General features: G+C 36.0%; 1 protein-coding gene across 3 annotated transcripts in view; it reads right to left on the bottom strand.

Moving 5' to 3' along the window:
• Positions 1-21,865, bottom strand: part of LUZP2 (leucine zipper protein 2) — a 393,008-nt gene that overhangs the window by 154,785 nt on the left and 216,358 nt on the right. For all 3 annotated transcript variants that reach the window (XM_026664758.2, XM_087951089.1, XM_087951090.1), the window contains exon 5: positions 9,842-9,904. In XM_026664758.2, the coding sequence (XP_026520543.1) occupies positions 9,842-9,904 (63 nt within the window). The remainder of the gene's footprint in view (positions 1-9,841; positions 9,905-21,865) is intronic.

Consider the following 21,865-nt stretch of genomic DNA (forward strand, 5'->3'; position numbering starts at 1 on the left):
CACTATGCTTCTCCAATCACTAGAACACACTTCATATTTTCAAATCAGTCCCAAATAATAGCTATGACCTATTCTGTAATCTCCTACACAGAGTTCCTGTAAACATGAATTTGGAACACTGTGTGAGTTGAACATTTTAGAGATGACAGATACTTGGTCACATATTAAAACAATCATTTTGTTTCAGATTACTTTTTGGGCAAAAGTATAATTCATTGCTTGAATTAACCTAGAAATATTGGTGTATTTTTCATATATTCTTTATTGGTAACACGTTTGTGTTCTAGTCTGCTTGACCTATGTGACTATTCTAGCAGTCAGCCTTTTTTTTTTTAAAGGGGAAAAACCCCCACATTTTATCAGTTCTCTCACTGTGCTGTCCTGCTGACATATGAAATCCTCTAGAACATTTCAAATGAGTCCTCGGGCAGTGATTCACATTATGTAATCTTCCTTTGAAGCACTTTTACAATTTATTTTAAATATCTGCACTTTAAAATGACTGTCAGTTGAAAGGTTTTCAAGAATCTCACTGAAAAGGAGACCGTTCTCTTTCCTCTTTCTAATTAAATACAGAGTAATTCACTACACCCATATCTTCTCTCTTCCCTCCTCACTTGTTCATTTATTTATTGTTTATTTATTCTCTATTCACTTGTTCACTTCTTCAGGTACCTCAAAATATAAGGTTTTGTTTTTTTACCCATTCTGTGCACAAGGTTATACATACCAATTTGGCTATTCCAAAGATGTATAAAATAAATGAAGACACATTCACTAAAGATTCCGCCTAGTGGAAATACACAGAATATCAAGAGCCTAATGTGCGTGTTTTGGTTCTTCATCTTTTCAGTTTGCAAAATGATGATTCTATGATCATCATTTTGGTGAGCCAATAGAAATTGGTGTGGGAAGGAAGGAGAAAGAAGATCTCAAATGAAATATCTAGTTTTCAATTGCTGACTCTATAAGGAGTTTTATAAACTTCAAAATTCTTCACCTCAGATTTAGAAAATATGATTTTTTGGTATACTGGTTATCTACCTTGTCTTCCTAGATTCAATCCAACTTTGAGAGTTATGCATTTCTTTCAAGAACCATTATTATTTTACATCCCCTTTCTCAAAAAAAGTGTACGTTTTGTACTCATATAAATAAATATTTCACTGTTATATTTTGATCCCTTCATTAAAAGGGAGGGGGGAAAGCTGAGGACTAAGAAAAGTGCATCAGGGACTGATTAATTGAAAGGGAGCTTTATTTTTTTCCAGTGAAGAAATCTACTACCCTCCTTCTGCCCCTACCCCACCCCTATTTGTATCCTACTACCCTACTTCAATATTACTCAGTATGAATAAACAATAGTAGTAGTATTCAGTATATATTTTTGCACACTGGATATGGTGACGTAAATCCTGTTTCTTTAAAGTTTAAAATACAAGGATTATATTTTCTTCTGTACAAGAAAAAAATGTCGCTCTTAGACTGGGTCATTAAATTCAGTCATGATCATTACCCAAGTTTCATAACATGGGTTAATAAATTATGGGAATCCAATCCAACCTTTTTAGCCTATCTTTGCTAAAAAGATATTTACTGTTCATTCATTCTCTTTGATCTTGCTACTCTCCTGCTCCATTATGCCTGTCCTGCATAGTAAAGGCAATAAACCACTGTTATATTCCAAGTATACTTGAAGGAGTAACAGAAAACAAGCAGCAGCCCTTGCCAATTTGGAATCTTGCCCAACATTTTTACATGGACCAAAGTATGACCACCATTGATCTAAATTCAGGACTGGGTCAGACAGTGTGTTCTAGCCAAAGAGCAAATTAATTTACTCAGGGAGAGAATGTGCCGATTTATAGCTCCCCTTCGCACTTATATGTTTGGCCTCAGAAACCTGCTGTCCCCTGAAAATTGGCAGAATGAGACAACTGTAACAGGACAAAGTCAGATTTCAGAATTACTTAGCATTGTAGGGACAGGGAAGTCACTAAAGGAAATATTAAATGTTGCCATTTTGGGCTGTCAAAAGTCTAAGAAATTCAGTGAAAAATAAATGGTCTATTTCTATCTCCTGATCTATTTATTGCAGGTTTGGAAATAGCCATTCATTCATTCATCTGTGACACTGAGGTAACGAGATGGAAAACTGCAAATGAGCAGAATGCCATTGTTTTTCCATCTCCTTTCTTTTTTCTGACATTTGTTACTGAGGAAAACATTTTTCTGGGCTACTATTTTTTTCAGTGCTGTCATCTTTTGCATTTGTTTGTACTCTTCTGCCTTTTCATCCTGAGGGAATGCATTAATCCCTAGTGCAAACTGAGACCTGAGCCTCTGCTATCATAACAGCAATTTTCATTTTTACAGTATGTTTCTGAAAAATCATTATTCCAAGAAATTTCAGGGGGTAGAAAGAACTGCAATTCTGGATGAATACAGGAAACAGAAAATCCACATTTAATTGCTATATTGAGGCAAGATTGCTCTGAGCAAATAGTTACAGATGAATTTTTGGACATTAAGAGAAAATAGTGCTGAGACATATATTACGTTGGAAAATCTTCAATGGCATGATAGTAGTATATCTATAGATTTAGATTTGATTTATGTTCAATCATTCCTCCCACCACTCAATGCAATATAGATAGCAGCCCTTCCATTTTTTTTTCTAATTATTAGTTTTGCTGAAACAAAAGGATAGCTTGAGCTGAGATAGTTCCATTCCCAACAACTTAATTGCTACAAAACACAGCTCACTCCTTCAAAAATTGCACCAGTCAATTATGTATTTTATTTTACTCAGTTGGTTTAGTCATTCTCAGCCATTTAAAGCTGACCCAATTTTTTCTAGGGATGCTTGCAATCTGTACTGTTTTACTAAATTACAGTGACCTTCCTATTTTACAGTCTTTTAGCTCAGTGTTTTGATTTTGTAGCAAGGTGTTTTTATTATTTTACTGGGGGCTTTTGGGGTCCCTCTTTGATTCTGCTGATTATTAATCAATGAATATTTAATATGCCCGTAGTGTATTGAAATGTCCAGACACATGACATTTTGAAATGGCTAATCTTTCATGTTGGGATTCTTTTTTTTTTTTTTTTTTTGTAAATATTATTTGAGTTTTCACAAAAAAAATACAAATAAAACATCTTTTTTGAAAGTAGCGTAATCCCGGGTTACATTTCTTCGTACAGACACCAATTCAATTTCATGCTCATTTTTATGTTCTATTCCATATCTTATTACTGTTTTACATTTTCTACATAGCTTCTCCCCTCTTTTAATTTTCTCAATTTTATTTTAATTATCTCGTCTCAATTCAAATCATTATATTTATACTTTTTGTCTGTCCTGTTTCAATTTCATATTATCTTTTCTAATTAAACAAAGGTTCTCCTGTAGTTGCTCATTGGAGTATGACACCTTTATATCTTTTAAGTTTATCCATTTAACTCTTATTTAAGCTTCAATATATACCTTAAAGTTATAACATTCAATATAATACATAACTTCCATTCGGATTCTGCTTGGTACATTCTTAAAATACACACTATATTCTTTAAAAAAAAAGATTATAAATATATGTAATTCAAACAACACATTCCATTCTAATTCAATTCTATCATTAATGTTAATATTCATTAAAATCTTAACTTCTTTAACATTACTTTTCAATGAAATATCATACTTCTATGGGAACAGTTATAAGCTTTCCATAATTAATCCCCCCCCCTTCACTTATATTTTATAAAACATTAACTAATTAAAATGTTCCCGTCCCTTCCTAATTCAATTTTCTCATTTATTTTATTTTATTTATTTTATTAACAAACATTTCACTAGATTACAGTAACTATTTTATCCCCCATTTTAATCATACATTGTTTCCAATTTTCTAAAATTATTTCTATTACTAATATAACAATACAATCTTATGTACCTTTACAGAATCCCTTTTTCAGTTAAATTTTCACCCATTATCTCTAAATAGGCCATTTCTCTATATCTTGTTTCTGTCCTTTGTAACTTCTTTTCCTTTCCTTCTTCCCTCTCTTCTTCTCTCTCCCCTTTTTACCCCCTTGTCTCTCTACCTCTATTTCTTCTGTATTCCCCTCTTCTGTTGCTTTCCAATATTATACTTATTTTCTGAACTATTTTTCTTTTCTTTGGTTGTTTTTTTAAGTCTTAAATTCTCCATTCTCTTTCCCCCCTTTCCTTTTTCTTCCCCACATAGAATTACTTGTTCATTAAAGATGGCTTCTTCTTTGTCCCAGTCTTCTTTTGCAGACGTTTCTTGTTGTTTCTCATAGTTCCAAATCTCCATTTCTAAGAATTGAAAACGAAGTCAAAAGAACTCCTCCCTTCTTGTGCATCTTCTTTGTACTTTTTAAGTTCCATTTTCAATTCATCCAGAAGTAGTGCCATTGTATAAATTTTTAAACAGCCACCCGATTAATTTTCATCATTCAAATGCAATAACCAAGAATCCAAAGATCACCAAATAATCCAAATACACGCAAGCTGTTTCTTTTTGCTTTTTTTTTTCACTTTCTCTTCCTGGGGTTCCACTATTTAGTTGCCAAGTTTCAGTTAAAATGTATCTTTTAGAAGTTTTGTTGAAGTTTTACTGTAGATTCCTTTTAATTCCAGGCAGTCTCCTCCCTTTTTTCCAGATCCTGCCCTTTTATTCTTTTTCTCTCCTTTCCTGCTTATAAAAATTTTTTAGTGTCCAGAAATCTTTATTATCCCTTTGACATTTTGTTTTATTTTCAGCTTTCTTGCCTGTTGATGTCAAAGTGGATTTTTCCCCAATTTCTTATTTAAGTCTCTTAGTTGTCAGTATAGGGAAAGGGAGAGAAGAAGAAAAAAAAAACCCAAATCTTTCCCTTTTCACTTTCCTTCACTACTTCAGACTCTTCTTTGGGAACAATGTTATTTTTTTTTTAGTTTAAATTCCAGGGTACCTTAGTTGTTGCTTTTGCAATTTAACCCAGTCAGCCAAAACTTTCACTTCTTATCTTCCTCCTGCACATTCTTTTCCGGTCGAGTTCTTCTTTGAGGTGGCCATTTCTGACCGCCGCTGCAACCACCTTCAGGAAAGGGAGTAATGGCCAGCTGAGGAGGAGAGATGCGGCTCTCCTCAACCCTGCTGGCAGTCTCCCCCCTCTTCACCACCTCTACGGGGTGGCTTAGCCCCGAAACCAGCTGGCTCGGGGCGCTCCAGTGGTGAGCCCAGACTGAAACCACGCACAATCACGGATTTCTGTCTGTCGCCGAAGAAGCTCAAACCAGAAGGCCAGGATTCTATCCCTTTCTTGAATGCATAGTTTCAATTTAAAAAAAATCTAATAAGTGAAGTAGCAAGATTATCAAAGAAAAAAGACTTAGATGTCTTAAAAGAGATCAGACCAATGAGATGTTTCACCTGTTTCTTCTGCACATCATGTTTCTGTGCTTAAGCAGAGAAATCTCTTTGCCATGAATCCTTAACTGGACCATCTAATCTACTTTCCATTTTCTTTGCCAGGATAACAGCTGCCACTATGGGGGCAATCTTTTTACATATTTGTTCAGTGGCTGAGATATTAAAACTTCAGTGTGAAATGTTGGAGGATATCCAGCAGATAATTATTTGTAGTCTACATTCAGCACATACACACAAACACAAAAGGGATAAAAACCGTGGATTCTCCAGAGCAAGGCAGAGTATCACTTAGCAATGAAAAGGGATAGCAGTTTAACACTGAAGGACTTTTCAGTTTTCTCATTGTTAAAGTTAAATGCTTGCATTATATTTTTGTACAAATATGTTACACGTATTTTAATCTCTTTTGGCTAAGTTATGGATTATGTCTGATCTATTCATGTGGATACACATTGCTATCATAGTGTATATTCCCATGAGATGCTAAGATAAATCTGACACTAAGTATGGGTAAGCTTCTTATTCATCAGTTCATTCCCTGTTACATCAAATTGTGGCACTTATAATTGTTTGTTTATCACGCAACTTTTTCATGGCTGACTGACAATACTTTCTTTAAAATAAAATAAAGCAAGGTAAAATAAAATAAAGTAGTTGGTTATTTTGTCCCTGTTACAATACCCCTGCCTGCTGGGAATATAGGGGAAAAAATGAGAAGAATAGATTGCAATGGAATGGTCTGATTAGACAGCCACCCAAGCTGTCTAGCTCTATTGCCAGAGGCCAGATGTTTGCATCTTATTCAAAGTATTGTTTAGATAAATAAATGGCAAACTAAAACTTAACCAATGAACTAAATTTCAAGTGTTTGTTAATTCTAATCACAACATGGTTTAATTTGTCACAATGATGTGATAATTCAGACATGTAATTTCCTTAGTTTGTTTTCACTGTTTGATAAACTGCTAGATGTCATGTCTGCTAGATGATGAGATAAGAATCTGCAGTGAATAAGAGTCTACATTACAATGTACTCCTCTATGTGTGTGACAAGAGGAAGAAACATCTGCAAGAAAATAAGCAAGTGTACCAAGGATCTCTTTTTTCAAAGAAACAAGTATTTTTCTTTATAGGAAAAAAAGTTGCTGAATGCATGGACAAATGTTTATTTGTAAATCAGCTCCTTCAATCCTGAATTGATCAATCCTGATAAATGTATATCTTCTTTTGTAATTTAAAAATTTGAATAACTAAAACCTTTAGAGACAAAAAAAAAGTAGCTGTCTCATGTGCTTATTCCATCTCTAATTACATACATACATACATACATACATACATACATACATACATACATACATACATACATTCTATGATCTATCATATGTAGAGCTTTTTAATGTCTGCTTTGGGGTTTTGGAAGTGATAAAAATAAACTTTATAGAAAAAGCATAATCAAATAATGCATCTAAGAAACACAGATATTTACAATGGGAAAAATCCATGTATTGCATTTTTGCTTAGCAGGGTACGCTATGACAGCTTAACTAAATTTAATTTCATTTAAAGAACAATATTCATAAAAATTCATTAGACGCTGCTAAGCATTTAGTGGAAGCCTTTCAGACAGTCCCAAAGCAGCCTTCAACTTGCATTTCATATTTTCTTCTTTTTAAGCATCTTTTTAAGCATTTTATGTGGGGGGAAAAAAACATAGATTCTGTATAACTCCCTAAGTGACATTTTAATGCAATTTTCTTCCCAAAGAGATTGGTGAGAGAGCATTTGGAAAATGAAATTGTCTTAGTGGAGCTGGTGGGTGACAAATGTTTCATCTAAGTTACTTTATAATATAAAGTGACAGAGAAAATCAGAGCTCTGTAAGCTACCTTGGATCAAATAATTCAAACATCTGGAGGCATTATACTCCCAAAATGTGCTAAAACAATTTGAGATATTTTAAGAAAATCTCAAATGAATTTATTTCTTAGTCCCATATTTAGGTGAAAATTAAATGCAATATAGTGACAACAAGAGTTGGGTGGTTTTTTTTTGGCAAGTTAATCCCCTTGTTCCCTTTCTGGATGTGAAGGAAATCAATGGATTTTTCTTTTTTCTGTCACTGTAGCTTTTCTTGAGGTTCCTTTGCTAAAACCTAAGAAGGTTTTAAACCAAAAAAAACATATTTATCATTCTAATGTTTATGAATAAGTATTAATACTTTATCATACTTATTCATCATCATTAATATTGAAGCCATTTTCAGTTTCCAAAACATTTTAGTATCTGGATGATTATATGGTGCCAGCCATAACTTTTTATGAACTATTGCATAAAATGGAAAATGTGTTTTACTTGGAACCCAAAAGAAAAATCTTTTATTTCAGTTGTTCTGCCAAATTGTTTCAATTACTTGTTCATTAAAGATGGCTTCTTCTTTGTCCCAGTCTTCTTGTTTTGCAGACGCTTCTTGTTGTTTCTCATAGTTCCAAATCTCCATTTCTAAGAATTGAAAAATGAAGCCAAAAGAACCCATCCCTTCTTGTGCATCTTCTTTGTACTTTTTAAGTTCCATTTTCAATTCATCCAGAAGTAGTGCCATTTTATAAATTTTTAAACAACCACTTTTTATGAACTATTGCATAAAATGGAAAATGTGTTTTACTTGGAACCCAAAAGAAAAATCTTTTATTTCAGTTGTTCTGCCAAATTGTTTCAATTAGGCTGCAGGTCAGGAGGACTGTATCCCCGAATATTGTGATTGTTTCAGGTTTGGACCAAAACAAAATCCAGATGGTGTTATGACCAAGCAAGCCAAAACAAGTGAACTTCATTCATCTCCTTTATATTTCTCTGCATGGTTTTTATGTATCAGCCTATTGTCAATATTTCTTCTTTCTTTCCTTGTTTCATTTCCAAGACTTTAAGCTTCAAGCACAGCATATTTAGTTTCTCCAGCTTCTCCTTTCTGCAATATTCTTCCCTTAGTTATCAGTGCCCTTGGCTTCAAGTGTGGTACAGCTAGCAACCTCTTCCTCTATTTCTGGATCTTCTTAGCGCCTTCTTTACTCCGTCAACCCTACACCATAAGTGATGTCCATGACTTCAAGCACAGCACATCCAACCAGCCTACCAATCATTCCTCTTGTACTTCCCATTGCCCTCCTTTCCTTCCTTCTTCTTAGTGTCATCACAAATGTTCTTACATTTATTGTATGCAGATTTTCTTCATCCAAAATACTTCTGCTGGGAACACACATTTCAGACCAAGTCTAACAATACACATGTTCTTTGGTTCAGATGTGAGACATTGAAAACTAGCTGATCCATAATTTGTATGCAGAATATTTTCCACATCTGTATTATCAATTTACTTCCCATATGCAGCTGGTGTACAGCAAAGAACAATTCCAAAATCTCAAAATAGAGGTGAAATGCATTTGCTTTGTATTTTAATAATTGGTGTTTTCAAAATCAATACAAAAAGTGTAAGTCTATTTTTTCACTTCATTGAGTGTTGCAATGCAGACCTGAAAATGAAGCCCTTTCAAGGGAAATAATTAAATGTCCTTCATTAAGAGGAATTCAAAAATTTTACCAATCAGAATTGAAAATTGACACTACATCATCAGTAACTCAAATACTGAATTATTGAATAATTGGTCAGCTGGAATGTATGCATTGGCTGACAATTTTTTCACTGATCTTCATGTCCATGAATGACCACAAAAGTGATGTGAGCATTGATTTTGCAGTTACAAATAAATTTTAGTGGGCAGCCAAACTGGCAAATATTGAATCTGCAAATAATGAGAAATAACTATCAAAAAATTTCACATTAAAAGGTAAAGTGACTTTCAAGTCAAGTTTGAATCATGAAAATATCCATGTGACTATTTCAGTAATTACATGGAAGTGATTTGTTATTATTTGCGCTCTGGCCTATAATCATGAACCACTCTGCATAGCCTGTTAACATTCAGCCAGCATAACTAGTTATATAAATACATACCACATAACAAAATTATGAGACAGAATCAAAAACTCCCTATAGTATATTTGCCAAGATTATGGTGTGACAAATCAAGTATTCATGTACACTATATGTATTCACAAATTAGTAAACAGAGTTTGGGTTTAAATATTCAGGACAATTTATGGTATTAATTACAATTTTATAAGAGTTGAATGTTTAAATATTCAAAACTAGTTCTTTCTGTTGCAATATGTCATTTTAAGTGTATAATAAAACAACAGGAAATGTATTATTGGGAATACGCTGGGCATCAAATAACTCCTTTTCTTTTTCCTATAAAAACAATTCATGGATACCATGTATTTGTTTTCCTAACAAAAGCATAGCAATTATTCAACATCTTTCAAGAAAAAAAAAATGATAATAATCTCACCTCATTTTGGAGATCTCTGATCATTTTGCTTTTTCTTTCCATTTCGGTCTTCAGAAAATTAATCTGGAAATGTAAATTTGAAGAATTTATTGTAAATCTTGCTCTTGGTAAGCTAATAAGGCAATAAAATAGTGTCTACCTATGGCTACATTACTTCAGCTGTCAGCTGAAGGTTTCTTTCATTGTTCATTTGTACCTAGACCAGCTCCAGTCCTTTATTCATCTCAGTCTGTTTTAAATCCAACATTTAAATATTTCAGCAAAGCCTTTTTGGATTTTCAGAATCACTGATTCATTGATAGAAAGACCCATCCACCCCTTGTATAGGTGTCTTTTGCCTCTTCTTAATTCTGAATATTCTCTTTACTCTAGGCCTATTCACCCAGAGTAGAAGAGTGATTGTGGTGGACATACTGTAAAAGAAGCCTTTGTTAAACATCTCGCCAGACTATATTTCACCATTCCCTCTGTTCAGATTAAAATAGGACTGTTTTCCTCCTGTCCCCAGAAAAAAGTGGAAAAAAAGAAGTCAAATATTGACCCAGCCCTATTCCTACAACCAGTGGTGGGATTCTGTTTTTTGTATTACTGGTTCTGTGGGCATGGCAGGAGAAGGATACTGTAAAATCTCCAGTCAGAGGTGGTATTTGCCGGTTCTCCAAACTACTCAAAATTTCCGCTACCGGTTCTCCAGAACTGGTCAGAACCTGTTGAATACCATTTCTGCCTACAACCCTACATGGAAAGCTTCTGTAGGATATAATTGTTAGCTTATTATAAAATAGTCTTCCAAATAATAGCTTTATTAATCCTGCATTAATGTATGGATAAATTAAAAGGGTAGAACACATAGAATAAAATATAAAAGCTTGCCTTTTCAAGGATTTACAAATTGAATGTTTAACTTATTATTTGTAATTCATATTATATTAACATATTTTTCATAATTATTCATAATGAATGGTTCTCTAGGAATTGTGAGTTTTTTGTGTGATTCCAGAAATGATTTTTTTCCTGTATGGCAGTGAAAATGGAAAGATTCAGTCTCTAAAAATACCTTTGAATTGTTTGCACAGGATCTATAGCAGCAGTTTATAACTGAATAGATTTTTTTCATGCACATTTATCTTGCTAGAAATATATTATTAGATTGCCAAATTGCTTAATTCCAGGAATAACATTCCTGTTTATAGATTGCTTAAGTTTATAATAATAATAAAAAATCTCAATGTTCTCAGCAGACTTCCAATAATTCTGAACAGCTTGATGAAGTAAGGCTAAAATAAATTAATTTCACACATTTTTCACAAATGACTTCAAAAGCTCTTAAGCAGGTTTTATTGGATTTCTTCTGCTAATTTTCTCTCCTGATGCCTTTATTGTTCTTTTGTTCCTCACTTTTTCCCCCCCTTTTTTCTTAAAAGAAGCAAGGACAATGTTTTAATGCAGTCCTCAAAATTATTTAAGATGGTTCACTTACTTTATATGTGGGTTATTAATTCTTCAAAGCAATTCTGATAAAGTATAGTAGAAAGATCAAAGGTTCAATAGGTCTTCAGATCCAGGCTACAAAGAGATAACAGCAGACAAACTCTCTGCTTACTTTCTAGTAAATGTCCAGAATTTTGCAGCCCAGATCAATGAACCTATTTTTATTTTCCAGCAGCTAGAGTTTCACTATATTAGCATATTTAGAAGTGTATACGTGCAGGGGTGGGATTCAAATTTTTTAACAACCAGTTCTGTGGATGTGGCTTAGGTGGTGGGCGTGGCTTGGTGGTCATGTGACTGGGTGGACATGGCTTGGTGGTCATGTTATTGGCTGGGCATGGCCAACTCAATATCACTCACATCGTGGCAAGCATCTCCTCACCTGGTCTCATGACTGTGGGAATGCTGCAACAATCGTAAGTGTGAAAAATGGTCATAAGTCACTTTTTTCAGTGCCATTGTAACTTTGAATGATCACTCCACACAAGCAAAGTACCAGCAAAGGAGGGGGAAAAAAAGTCCAGAGACGTTCCAGAGACAGGAAGTCTAGTCCTGCCAAGAATGTAATAAGGGTTAACGGAGAGGCAGTTTTTGTCAGCAATACCAGAATGTTTCCTTCCTGCCTTCCTTACAGGATTAGGCCAGTCATTTCTTCTAACAATTGGTTCTCTGAACTGCTTAGAATGTTAACAACCGGTTCTAGCGAATAGGTGCGAACTGGTAGAATCCCACCCCTGTATACGTATATCTAAATAATAAGAATCTGTGTGTGGTAATATATTTTATTAATCATTTTATCATTTTCTGTAAGGCCTTTGTATAACTAGCAGTAAGTCTAGGAAGATGTGGGCATTCTTGGTGGGGGTAGGAGTATCTTTGCTCAGAGTGCCTCATTCTGTTTTGATTCTGCCAGTTTAGAAGGAATAGGAAAATGGGTGAAAGTTCAAGGTACAAGATACACAGTTGTGCTTTCTCATGGGACTTTCCAAACTTTCCCATGAGACTTTCCGTGGCTGTATGATCTCATCCTAGCAAGGTAACATCTGGGACTTTCCAAGATTGTGTGTTCTCATGCTGGTGAAGTAATCTCCTGTTGAGGTCATTGTTTTCTGAATATGCAGACTGTATATTTTGCTTGTGTTTTTCTCAATAAATACTGCTACCTGAGTTCTCTCAGGGTTGGCATTTTTCTCAGAGACAGTTCCCTGTGTCTCATTTCAATGTCAAACCACCATAAATGGTGACCCCGACGTGATAGCTTGGAAGGCTATACGTTTCCGCATCCTATACTCATCGTCGCGGACGCCGACTGGCCCTCATCTTCTTCGCTGGACGAAGATAGATTCGTTTCGTGAGTATGGGGGAGATCTCTCGAAGGCTCAGAAAGAGCACATCAGGGAATTGAGAGGGATCATTGGGAATAGTTTTGGGTTTGGAATTGGCAGTAGGGGTTGTGCTGTAGGAAAGAAAGAAATTGAGGACTTACTACAGTATGTTTGGAAAAATATTAAGTCATATCCGGAGGGAGGTAGTATTAAAGTAGAGTCCTGGAAAAAGATAGGGAAATTTTTGCACGAGGAACCTCGTGCCCCTTCTTCAATTTTGTTAACCTGGAGAGTGATTATGGATGCATTAGCTACTTATGAACAACCGCTCCTATCACCCCCGAAGAAGGTTTGCCGCTTTACCATGCGGTACGTTTGTTGCCGCCGACGGCACCTCCAGATAAATCTGGGGACTGTCTGGCGCTAGAAATACTTTGTCAGAGGATAAGAGTTTACCTTTAAGGGTTCAGGTGGATGCAGTTACTGCAGCTATTCAAGAAGCAAAGAATAGAGGGGAATTATCAGGAGATGATTTGGTGGAGTTTGGAGTAGAAGTTCAACTTAATCCAGTGGAAATTGTCATGGATGCTGCATTAAATCCGCAGCGGAGTGGAAGCCTTTACAGCTCAGAATTTTGAGGGAAGTTAAGCAAGCAACAAAAGAATATGGTGTTAGAACGCCATATACTCAGGCATTGTTAGAAGCAGTTGGTTATGGAAATAAATGATTCCGGCTGACTGGAAAGCTCTGTTGAATATGATTTTAACTCCAGCTCAATATTTGGTGTTAGATCAGAAATGGAGACAGCTGGCAGTCCAGAGGGGAACAGCAAATGTTACCCCAGATCAGCTTTACGGAGCTGGTAATTTTACAACAGTGGAACAACAGAGAGATGGTATGCCTGAGGAAGGGTTCATTCTTCTCCCACAAATAATTTTTCAAGCCATAGGGTCTCTCCCTGACGGCGAAGGTGGTGAGAAGACCTTTACTAACATCAAACAAGGGAACAATGAACCCTATGAAAATTTCATTAGTAGACTGAAATTGGTTATTGAAAGACAAATTGATAATCAATTCGCCCAGAAAGAGTTGCTTTTAAGTTAGCAGTAGAACAAGCTAACACAGATTGCAAAAGATTTTAAATCCACTGGTAGCAAGTGGAGAGAGAGAAATCGCAGATTTGATTAATGCATGTAGGAAGGTAGGGAGTCAGTCTTTTAACATGGAAACTTTAGCTCTGGCTTTACAAACAGGACATGCTCAAAAGGGAATTGTTTCAATTGTGGGAAGCCTGGACATTTTAAAGCGCAATGTCGGGCTCCTGGAGGGGGTCAAAGTCAGCAGAATAAGAGATCAATGGGACAGGGTGTTCGTCCTAAATCAGTGTGCCCAAAATGTAAGAAAGGATACCATTGGGCATATCAGATGCTCCTACAGTTTTTACTGATGGAGGGAAAGTTTTTGGTGCTTGTGTTTGGAAAGATAAATCTGAATTTGGCATACAAAAGTGACTTCAGAGCAGAAGTCTGCCCAGCAGGCAGAAGTTGCTGCTGTAGTTTTGGCTTTTCAAAATTTTCACAATCAGGATTTTAATTTAATAGTGGATTCATTGTATGTGTATAATTTGTTACCCTTGTAGCAGGTTCTTATTTGTCTCCTGGAATATCACCTGATATTTTAAGATTGCCTTTGTTGTTACAAGGATGTTTGGAGCAGCGTGTGAATGTGTGTTTTGTTGCTCAAATGCCACGCTCAAGACCATGTTGACTAAATTAAATAAAAAGGAGGGAAGCTCCTGGGGCTTCCGCGATTCAAGATCAATTAAATCTAGCTTTGTATACTTTAAATTTTTAAATTTGTCTGGTAACCCCCTGCAGCGGCCAGCAGGCATTTTTCTTCTCCTTCTACAGATGCGGTGAGACCTCGGGTGTTGGTGCGGTTCCTTCCAGATCCGGCATGGTTCCTGCTGAGCTGATAACGTGGGGACGTGGTTATGCAGCAGTTGAACATCTTGGTCAAATTCGTTGGGTTCCTGGTCGGTGTGTTCGGCCTGATCATTCGCAGGCACCTGTGAAGGAAGTTTCGAACAGCAGGATGGTGCATCTGTGGTTCCTGATCCTGCTGATTCTGCCTAATCTGTCCTGGGCTGCTCGGGTGCGGAGAGAGCAGCGACAGCATGTTCAGCGTGCTGGAGATTTGGGCGATGATTTGTGGACAGATAATAATTACATTAAAGATTTGCGCACAACTGCAAAAACTTGAACATCACCAATTGTTGGTTGTGTATGCACCTTCCTGGGAGAGTGGGAGAAGGACTGACTCTACATGGCGTTCCATTTAATCGGTCTACTTTGCAGACCGGAAAGCATAACATTTCATATGCCATGAACTTCACGGTCAAGGTGAAGACTGCACTGCAGTCTCCAGCACATTTATGTTTCCAACACATTACAAACTCACAATTCTTGGGGAATCATAGTGTCTGCAATTACACTATTAAGTGGACAAATGGTTCAGAGAACAACATAACTTGGGTAAATGGGAAAAATGAGTCTGACGATTTGGCCAGTATCAATATCTAGACATGAAACAGCTGATGCAAGCGGCAAGTCAACAAGGTTATGTACAGCTGGAAGGGTTTTGGTTTTTATGTGGACTGTGGGCATATCGACAAATCCCTGCAAATTGGTCAGGGACATGTACTTTGGGGTTTGTCATTCCGGTTATCTATAAGTTAGATACATTACCTCCTGAGGTTCGGATCCGAAATCGCGGGAATTGGATTCGGGTCTAACCATGGGAGGTAATCTATGGACACAAATTTCTCGAGGTCTCATCCCACCTTTGGGAATTGCTATGAACTATAGGGATATTCATATTTTAAATAATTTTACTGTTGCTATGTTTAATGATACTATAAAGAATATTAAGATGATTAATGTAGAAATGTCTGAAATTCGTACAGTTACTTTGCAAAATCGATATGCTTTAGATATTATGTTAGCTGCTCAAGGAGGAGTTTGTGCTTTAATTCATTCACATTGTTGTGTTTTTATACATAATTATGAGCCAAACATTACAAAAACTGTTCAGGACATGGAAGATCGTATTGCTCAGCATCAATCTGGAGCCGATGGGTTTAATGCATCATTCTGGGACAGTCTGTGGTCCTGGCTTCCTGATGGATCATGGTTTCGCTCCTTATTGCAAGGGGTTGTTATTATTATTGCTATATGTATCTTATTATGTTGTTTTATTCAATGTATTCCTAATCTATTACAAATGTGTACCTCAGTCTTCCGGCGTGAGGGATCAGGTCATGAGGGAACTGTGTACTATGCCACTAAAACACCCCCTATCTTTGAATAAATAAAAAGGAGGGAATGTGGTAATATATTTTATTAATCATTTTATCATTTTCTGTAAGGCCTTTGTATAACTAGCAGTAAGTCTAGGAAGATGTGGGCATTCTTGGTGGGGGTAGGAGTATCTTTGCTCAGAGTGCCTCATTCTGTTTTGATTCTGCCAGTTTAGAAGGAATAGGAAAATGGGTGAAAGTTCAAGGTACAAGATACACAGTTGTGCTTTCTCATGGGACTTTCCAAACTTTCCCATGAGACTTTCCGTGGCTGTATGATCTCATCCTAGCAAGGTAACATCTGGGACTTTCCAAGATTGTGTGTTCTCATGCTGGTGAAGTAATCTCCTGTTGAGGTCATTGTTTTCTGAATATGCAGACTGTATATTTTGCTTGTGTTTTTCTCAATAAATACTGCTACCTGAGTTCTCTCAGGGTTGGCATTTTTCTCAGAGACAGTTCCCTGTGTCTCATTTCAATGTCAAACCACCATACTGTGTGAATGAGTTTGTATTGCATGAAGACCTAGCCATCCACCCCTAGCAACCTGGAGGGTTCTGCAGAGACCTGTGGCATGAGAGGAAAGATTTTATTCAAAGCTGTTATACTGCAGCATCCAATTATTTTATTCATATATTAAAATGAGTAATCTTAAATATGTGAAAGCTTACCTTAACCCCACCCACTTATTGGCTCCAATGACACCTTTTTTTCTGGAGAAGTTCATGCTTTCAATGCTTTGACAGGAGAGAAACCTTGACATATCCAATACTAAGATCGCTTACCCAGATCTTGCATTATCAGGTTTCTTAATTATAGGAAATCTTTCCCTCTGAGCTTTTTGAGAATCCTGAATTATTATAACAAATTAGTAGTATATTTTTGCATTACAGCCCACAGTCCGGATGCATCAAGCACTGGTTATGCCCATGCCCAATTTAGCAAAAGGGGAAAAAGTCATTTTACGTCACGTGATGACACTGTGATAACGTGAGTCATCTACAACTGGAAGCTGCAATATAACAGCTTTGAGCACAACCCTCCACGTTGGTAGGGTGGCACCCCATGTTATAGAAACCATCTTGTATATTGTTTCTAACAAAGATAATGTATGGAGTGGGGAGAGAGAAAAAATAAAGTGAATTAATTTTCTAGATCTACATTCCAAAGTTTGTAGTTGTTTCCTCAAAGGAGAAAGAGACATTTTAAGAGAAAACTTCTTTTTTTTAGAAGGGCAAAACTTCTTATCATGAGAAATGGGACTACATGCAAAATAACAGCCATGTCTTGAGATTCCAAATTACATACATCTTGAAACAGGGATCACAGTAAAGTCTATAAATGTAAGAACCAAGGTATGCAAGATAAACTTTAATGCACGACCATCTTGCAGATATGAACTTAACATGAGTCTCTTATTCTTAAAACATCTGGTTTATCTTCTAGTATTATACAGATTGATTATAAATTATGTACATTGTCAATGGAGAGAGAGAAAATAATTCTCTATACCAGTCATGGCTATGCTTTTCGGCACCGAGTGCCCAAAGTGCATATGTGCATGTGCCCAACCCCCAAAATGCAATGAACATGTGTCCCCTGTGCATGTGGTTTGTCCCCCATGCATGAACCTTGCCTCTGTGCATGCATGCACATCTCCCACATGTGCCCGCCCCCCCACGCATGCACGGCAGAGACCCAAAGACCAGCTGGCTGGTGGGAAGCACACGCACATGCGTGGCAGAGCTGAGCTGGGGCGACAGCTCGCATGCACAGAAAGGGCTCTGCATGCCACCTCTGGCATGCAGCCACAGGTTCGCCATCACTGCTCTATACCCTGTCAAAGTAATTTCCAAGTACAGAGTATAACCATTTGTTATGGACAACTCCCAGAATCCTTAATCACATACAGAACAAGATCTTCATTAGACAACTATCCTTTATCTGTAGAATGCAATACAAGAGATATTCAGCTGTATAATGCTGAATGTGAACAGAGAATTGACAACTGACCTTTGGAATAATTCTTCAATAAAACCATCTCTTCATTGGATTCTGATTTAAAGCAACTGTAAAAAAAATCATTTCTTTTTCACAGTAATAGTCTTGTTACAATTATACTCTTCTCTTTTACTCCCATTCTCCTTATAATGCTACCTTAGCACTTTAAATCATGAGATTATCCCGGATAAATTGTTTTTAATTTAAATGGGCAAATATTAACAAGTAATGATGAAAGCAGAGAAATCTCAGAATACTGGACTTGCCTATTTCAATGGTACCTGCAAATAAATATATTTAAAATAAGCAAATATGCAAGGATTAAAACCAATCAATTCTAAATTCAGCATAGATGCTGTAGCACTACAAATTAGTCAAAATCTCAATTTAAGATTCAAAGTCAGAAAACTTTTAATTAACATTTTAGTTTTGAAGGCAACAGGATTTGAATCAAACTGATTTGAAATTTTCTTTGATAAACATAACCATAAGTTATGTTTGGCTGCAGCTGCTTCATTTTGTGGCCAAATGGGATGAAATGAGACTGAAAATAACAGGATTGAGAGATATTAACAGTGCTGCCAAGTTTTGGCTGAATACCTCAAAGGTTATACTGTGGTAATTTCTTGAAATATCTCCTTCTTCTCTTTTTTTCTTTTTTTTTTAAATAAAGTTTTATTTAGGGTTTCACACACACAAAATACAAGTAAAACGTCTTTTTTGAAAATAGCATGGTCCCGGGTTGCACTTCTTTATACAGACACAAACTCAATTTCATGCTCATTTTTGTGTTCTATTCCATATCTTATTACTATTCTGCATTTTCTATATAGTTTTTCTCCTCTTTTAATTTTCTCAATTTTATTTTGATTATCTCATCTCAATTCAAATCATTGTATTTATACTTTTGTCTGTTCTGTTTCAATTTCATATTATCTTTTCTCATTAAACAAATTTTCTCCTGTAGTTACTAATTGGAGTATGACACCTTTATATCTTTATATCTCTCCTCAACCCTGCAGGCAGTCTCCCCCTTCTTCACCACCTCTATGGGGTGGCTTAGCCCCGAAACCAGCCGGCTCGGGGCGCTCCAGCGGCGCTCCAGCGGCGAGCACGGATCGAAACCACGCAGAGTTGCAGTTTCGGTCTGTCGCCGAAGAAGCTCAAACCGGAAGTCTCCTTCTTCTCTTTCAAAGCAGCAATAGCAGAGATAAAAATAATAAAGCCTACCCAGCCCACAAAAACATTCAGCAAAGAGCCTTTAGAAAAGTGCTGAAACAATGCTGAAAATATCCTACCGTAACTTAAAGCATATAAAAAGCAAGGTTTTATACATATCAAAGAATCACTGGCAACCTTTTTGGCATGGTTTATTGGCAAGGCTCTTACTTTTAGCCATGACTTGTTATATTCTGCTTGTTTGTTTGTTTTAATCTTTTATGTATTTTCCTTCCTTCCTTTCCCTCTCATCTCCTCTTTAAGAAGTTTGTGAACTCTGCTTGCTTTCAATATTGTGATTATAAACAATGAACTACAATATAGCTTATCTATCTATTTCTTTCTTTCTTTCTTTCTTTCTTTCTTTCTTTCTTTCTTTCTTTCTTTCTTTCTTTCTTTCTTTCTTTCTTTCTTCTTTCTTTCTTTCTTTCTTTCTTTCTTTCTTTCTTTCTTTCTTTCTTTCTTTCTTTCTTTCCCACCTTTATTATGCAATAATGTTCTGGATTTTAGACTATTTTAGGCCACTCAGGAAGTTATTCATTCCAAGAATAGGAAAAAAACAGACAAATGATAGAAAAGAAAAATAAGTTATAGGATTGCATTTCTATTTAATTCAGGGAGCATAGAGAGAATTAAATGTTAGGTAATGGAGAGATTGAAATATCTGAAAAACTTCAGACACAGAGAATGTAGAAACTAATAAAGTATGGTACCGTTGAAAAAGAAATTATAAGGTATGATTGAAAATGCACAGAAGAAGGGCTTCTTTAAAACAGTTAACTTTTTTTCCAGTTTTAAAATAAAAAAGATTACAGCTGCCCTGTAGTTGTATCAAAAATATTTCCAAAATATTCAGAAAATATTGTAGATCTATTAAATAATCAAATATTATCTGGGTGAAGTAACCATATACAAAGCTCAAATCTTCTAACAAACCTGTAGCATATGTAAACCAATAGCCACTGATTATCATTTTTTATCTAATAGAGGAGTTACAAACTCTCTCCAGATTTTCTATAATCAACCTGATTTAACCATTTTCTCTCAGATGTTTCAGATTTAATAAGTATACCATAACTGGGCTGTAAAACCAAATAATTACTAGAAGGTTGAAAAAAGGAATAATGATCTTGGTATGTATGAAAACAATTAAACTGTCCATGCTACATTAAGTTCTGAAAGAGAATTAAGCACATCTTGTCTGTTAATTTCTCCAAAAGCCCATCAGCTGTGCTGGTATATGCAAACAACAACCCTTATGTTCTGTTCTCAATTGTTATGTTTCAATCTGAGCATAAGAATTTGGAAATTGTATGCTGCTTAGAGCTAGTTGTTGAGGTAATTCCCTGTTAGGAGAATGAGCGCATACAGGGAGACGTATAGAGAGTAGTTTTTGAATAATACACACACAGAACACAAATACACTGTACAGTAAATGTAGGTTTTTACTTCCAGAAACGTTAAGCAAAGTCCAAAATAGGCAGTCCAAAGTCATTCACAGGTAAAATCAGTCAGTTTTCAATCCAGGGATAATCCAAATATCAAATTCCAGTGTCAAAAACAGTTCAGTATCAGACTTACATTCAATCCAGTAATACCAGTCAATTAGAAGAAATGGAGCAACAGCAATACTTTCCAACAGAAGGAAACAGAGATACACTTACACTCTCTTCTGAGATGCAGACTAAAACAATCCAGGTTTCTGGCTCCATCTTATGGCCGTTTGAGAAACCACACCTAATTACAGTTTTGCATTTTCTTAAAGATACAGTTTTAAAATGTTTATCCTGGTTTATATATTTCTAACCCAAATAGCTGTTAGGTGACTTATATTCCTAACACTAGTCTCAGTTCAAAAAAATATAGGAAATCTATCCATCCGTATATACATACATACCAGTGGTGGGATGCTGCCGGTTCAGAGTGGTTCGAACTGGTAGTTCTGATGATCAGTTGGCTCCGCCCCTGCACTATTATGTCCTTTATTTCCTGCTTTGTAGTTCAACTCAATCGTGCGGCACAGCTGATTCCCCCACTCGCTGTTATACTTAGCGTTGCTGACTTGGAAGGTAACCAGCTGAGCTTCTAAATGCTCCATTTTCAGCGCTGCATGCATTTACCAAACTGGTTGTTAAACTGGTATCCCACCACTGATACATACATACATACATACATACATACATACATACATACATACATACATACATACAGCAGGGTTTTTTGGTGCCTCAGTTTTTGACTGCGGGTGACTACCTGGATTAATCCCTGCAGTTTTCTTGGCAAGCTTTTTGGAAGTGGTTTACCATTGCCTCTTTTCTAGGGCTGAGAGAAAATGACTGGCCCTAGATTACCCAACTGGCTTCATGCCTAAAGCTAGGCAGTCTGCCAATTTCTTCTCTAGTGCCTTAACTTCTATATAAAATTGATTCTCACATAACCAGCCAGTACAGTATGCTGTATACACAATTGTTATGAAGCATCTACTCACAATGCATGTTCATTGCCAAAAACAGTAGTGGAATCTATTATTTTAAAAAGTTATCAAAGGTTTACATAATTGCTTCTCTCTCTATGTTCAGGCTGTGAATGTAGTTGCTAATATAATAATATGGCACCACCTACACATAAGGG

The sequence above is a fragment of the Notechis scutatus genome, chromosome 1, assembly GCF_049901735.1.
Source record: "Notechis scutatus isolate UNSWTSFEM ecotype Mainland chromosome 1, rNotScu1.2, whole genome shotgun sequence".
Taxonomy (NCBI): Eukaryota; Metazoa; Chordata; class Lepidosauria; order Squamata; family Elapidae; genus Notechis; species Notechis scutatus.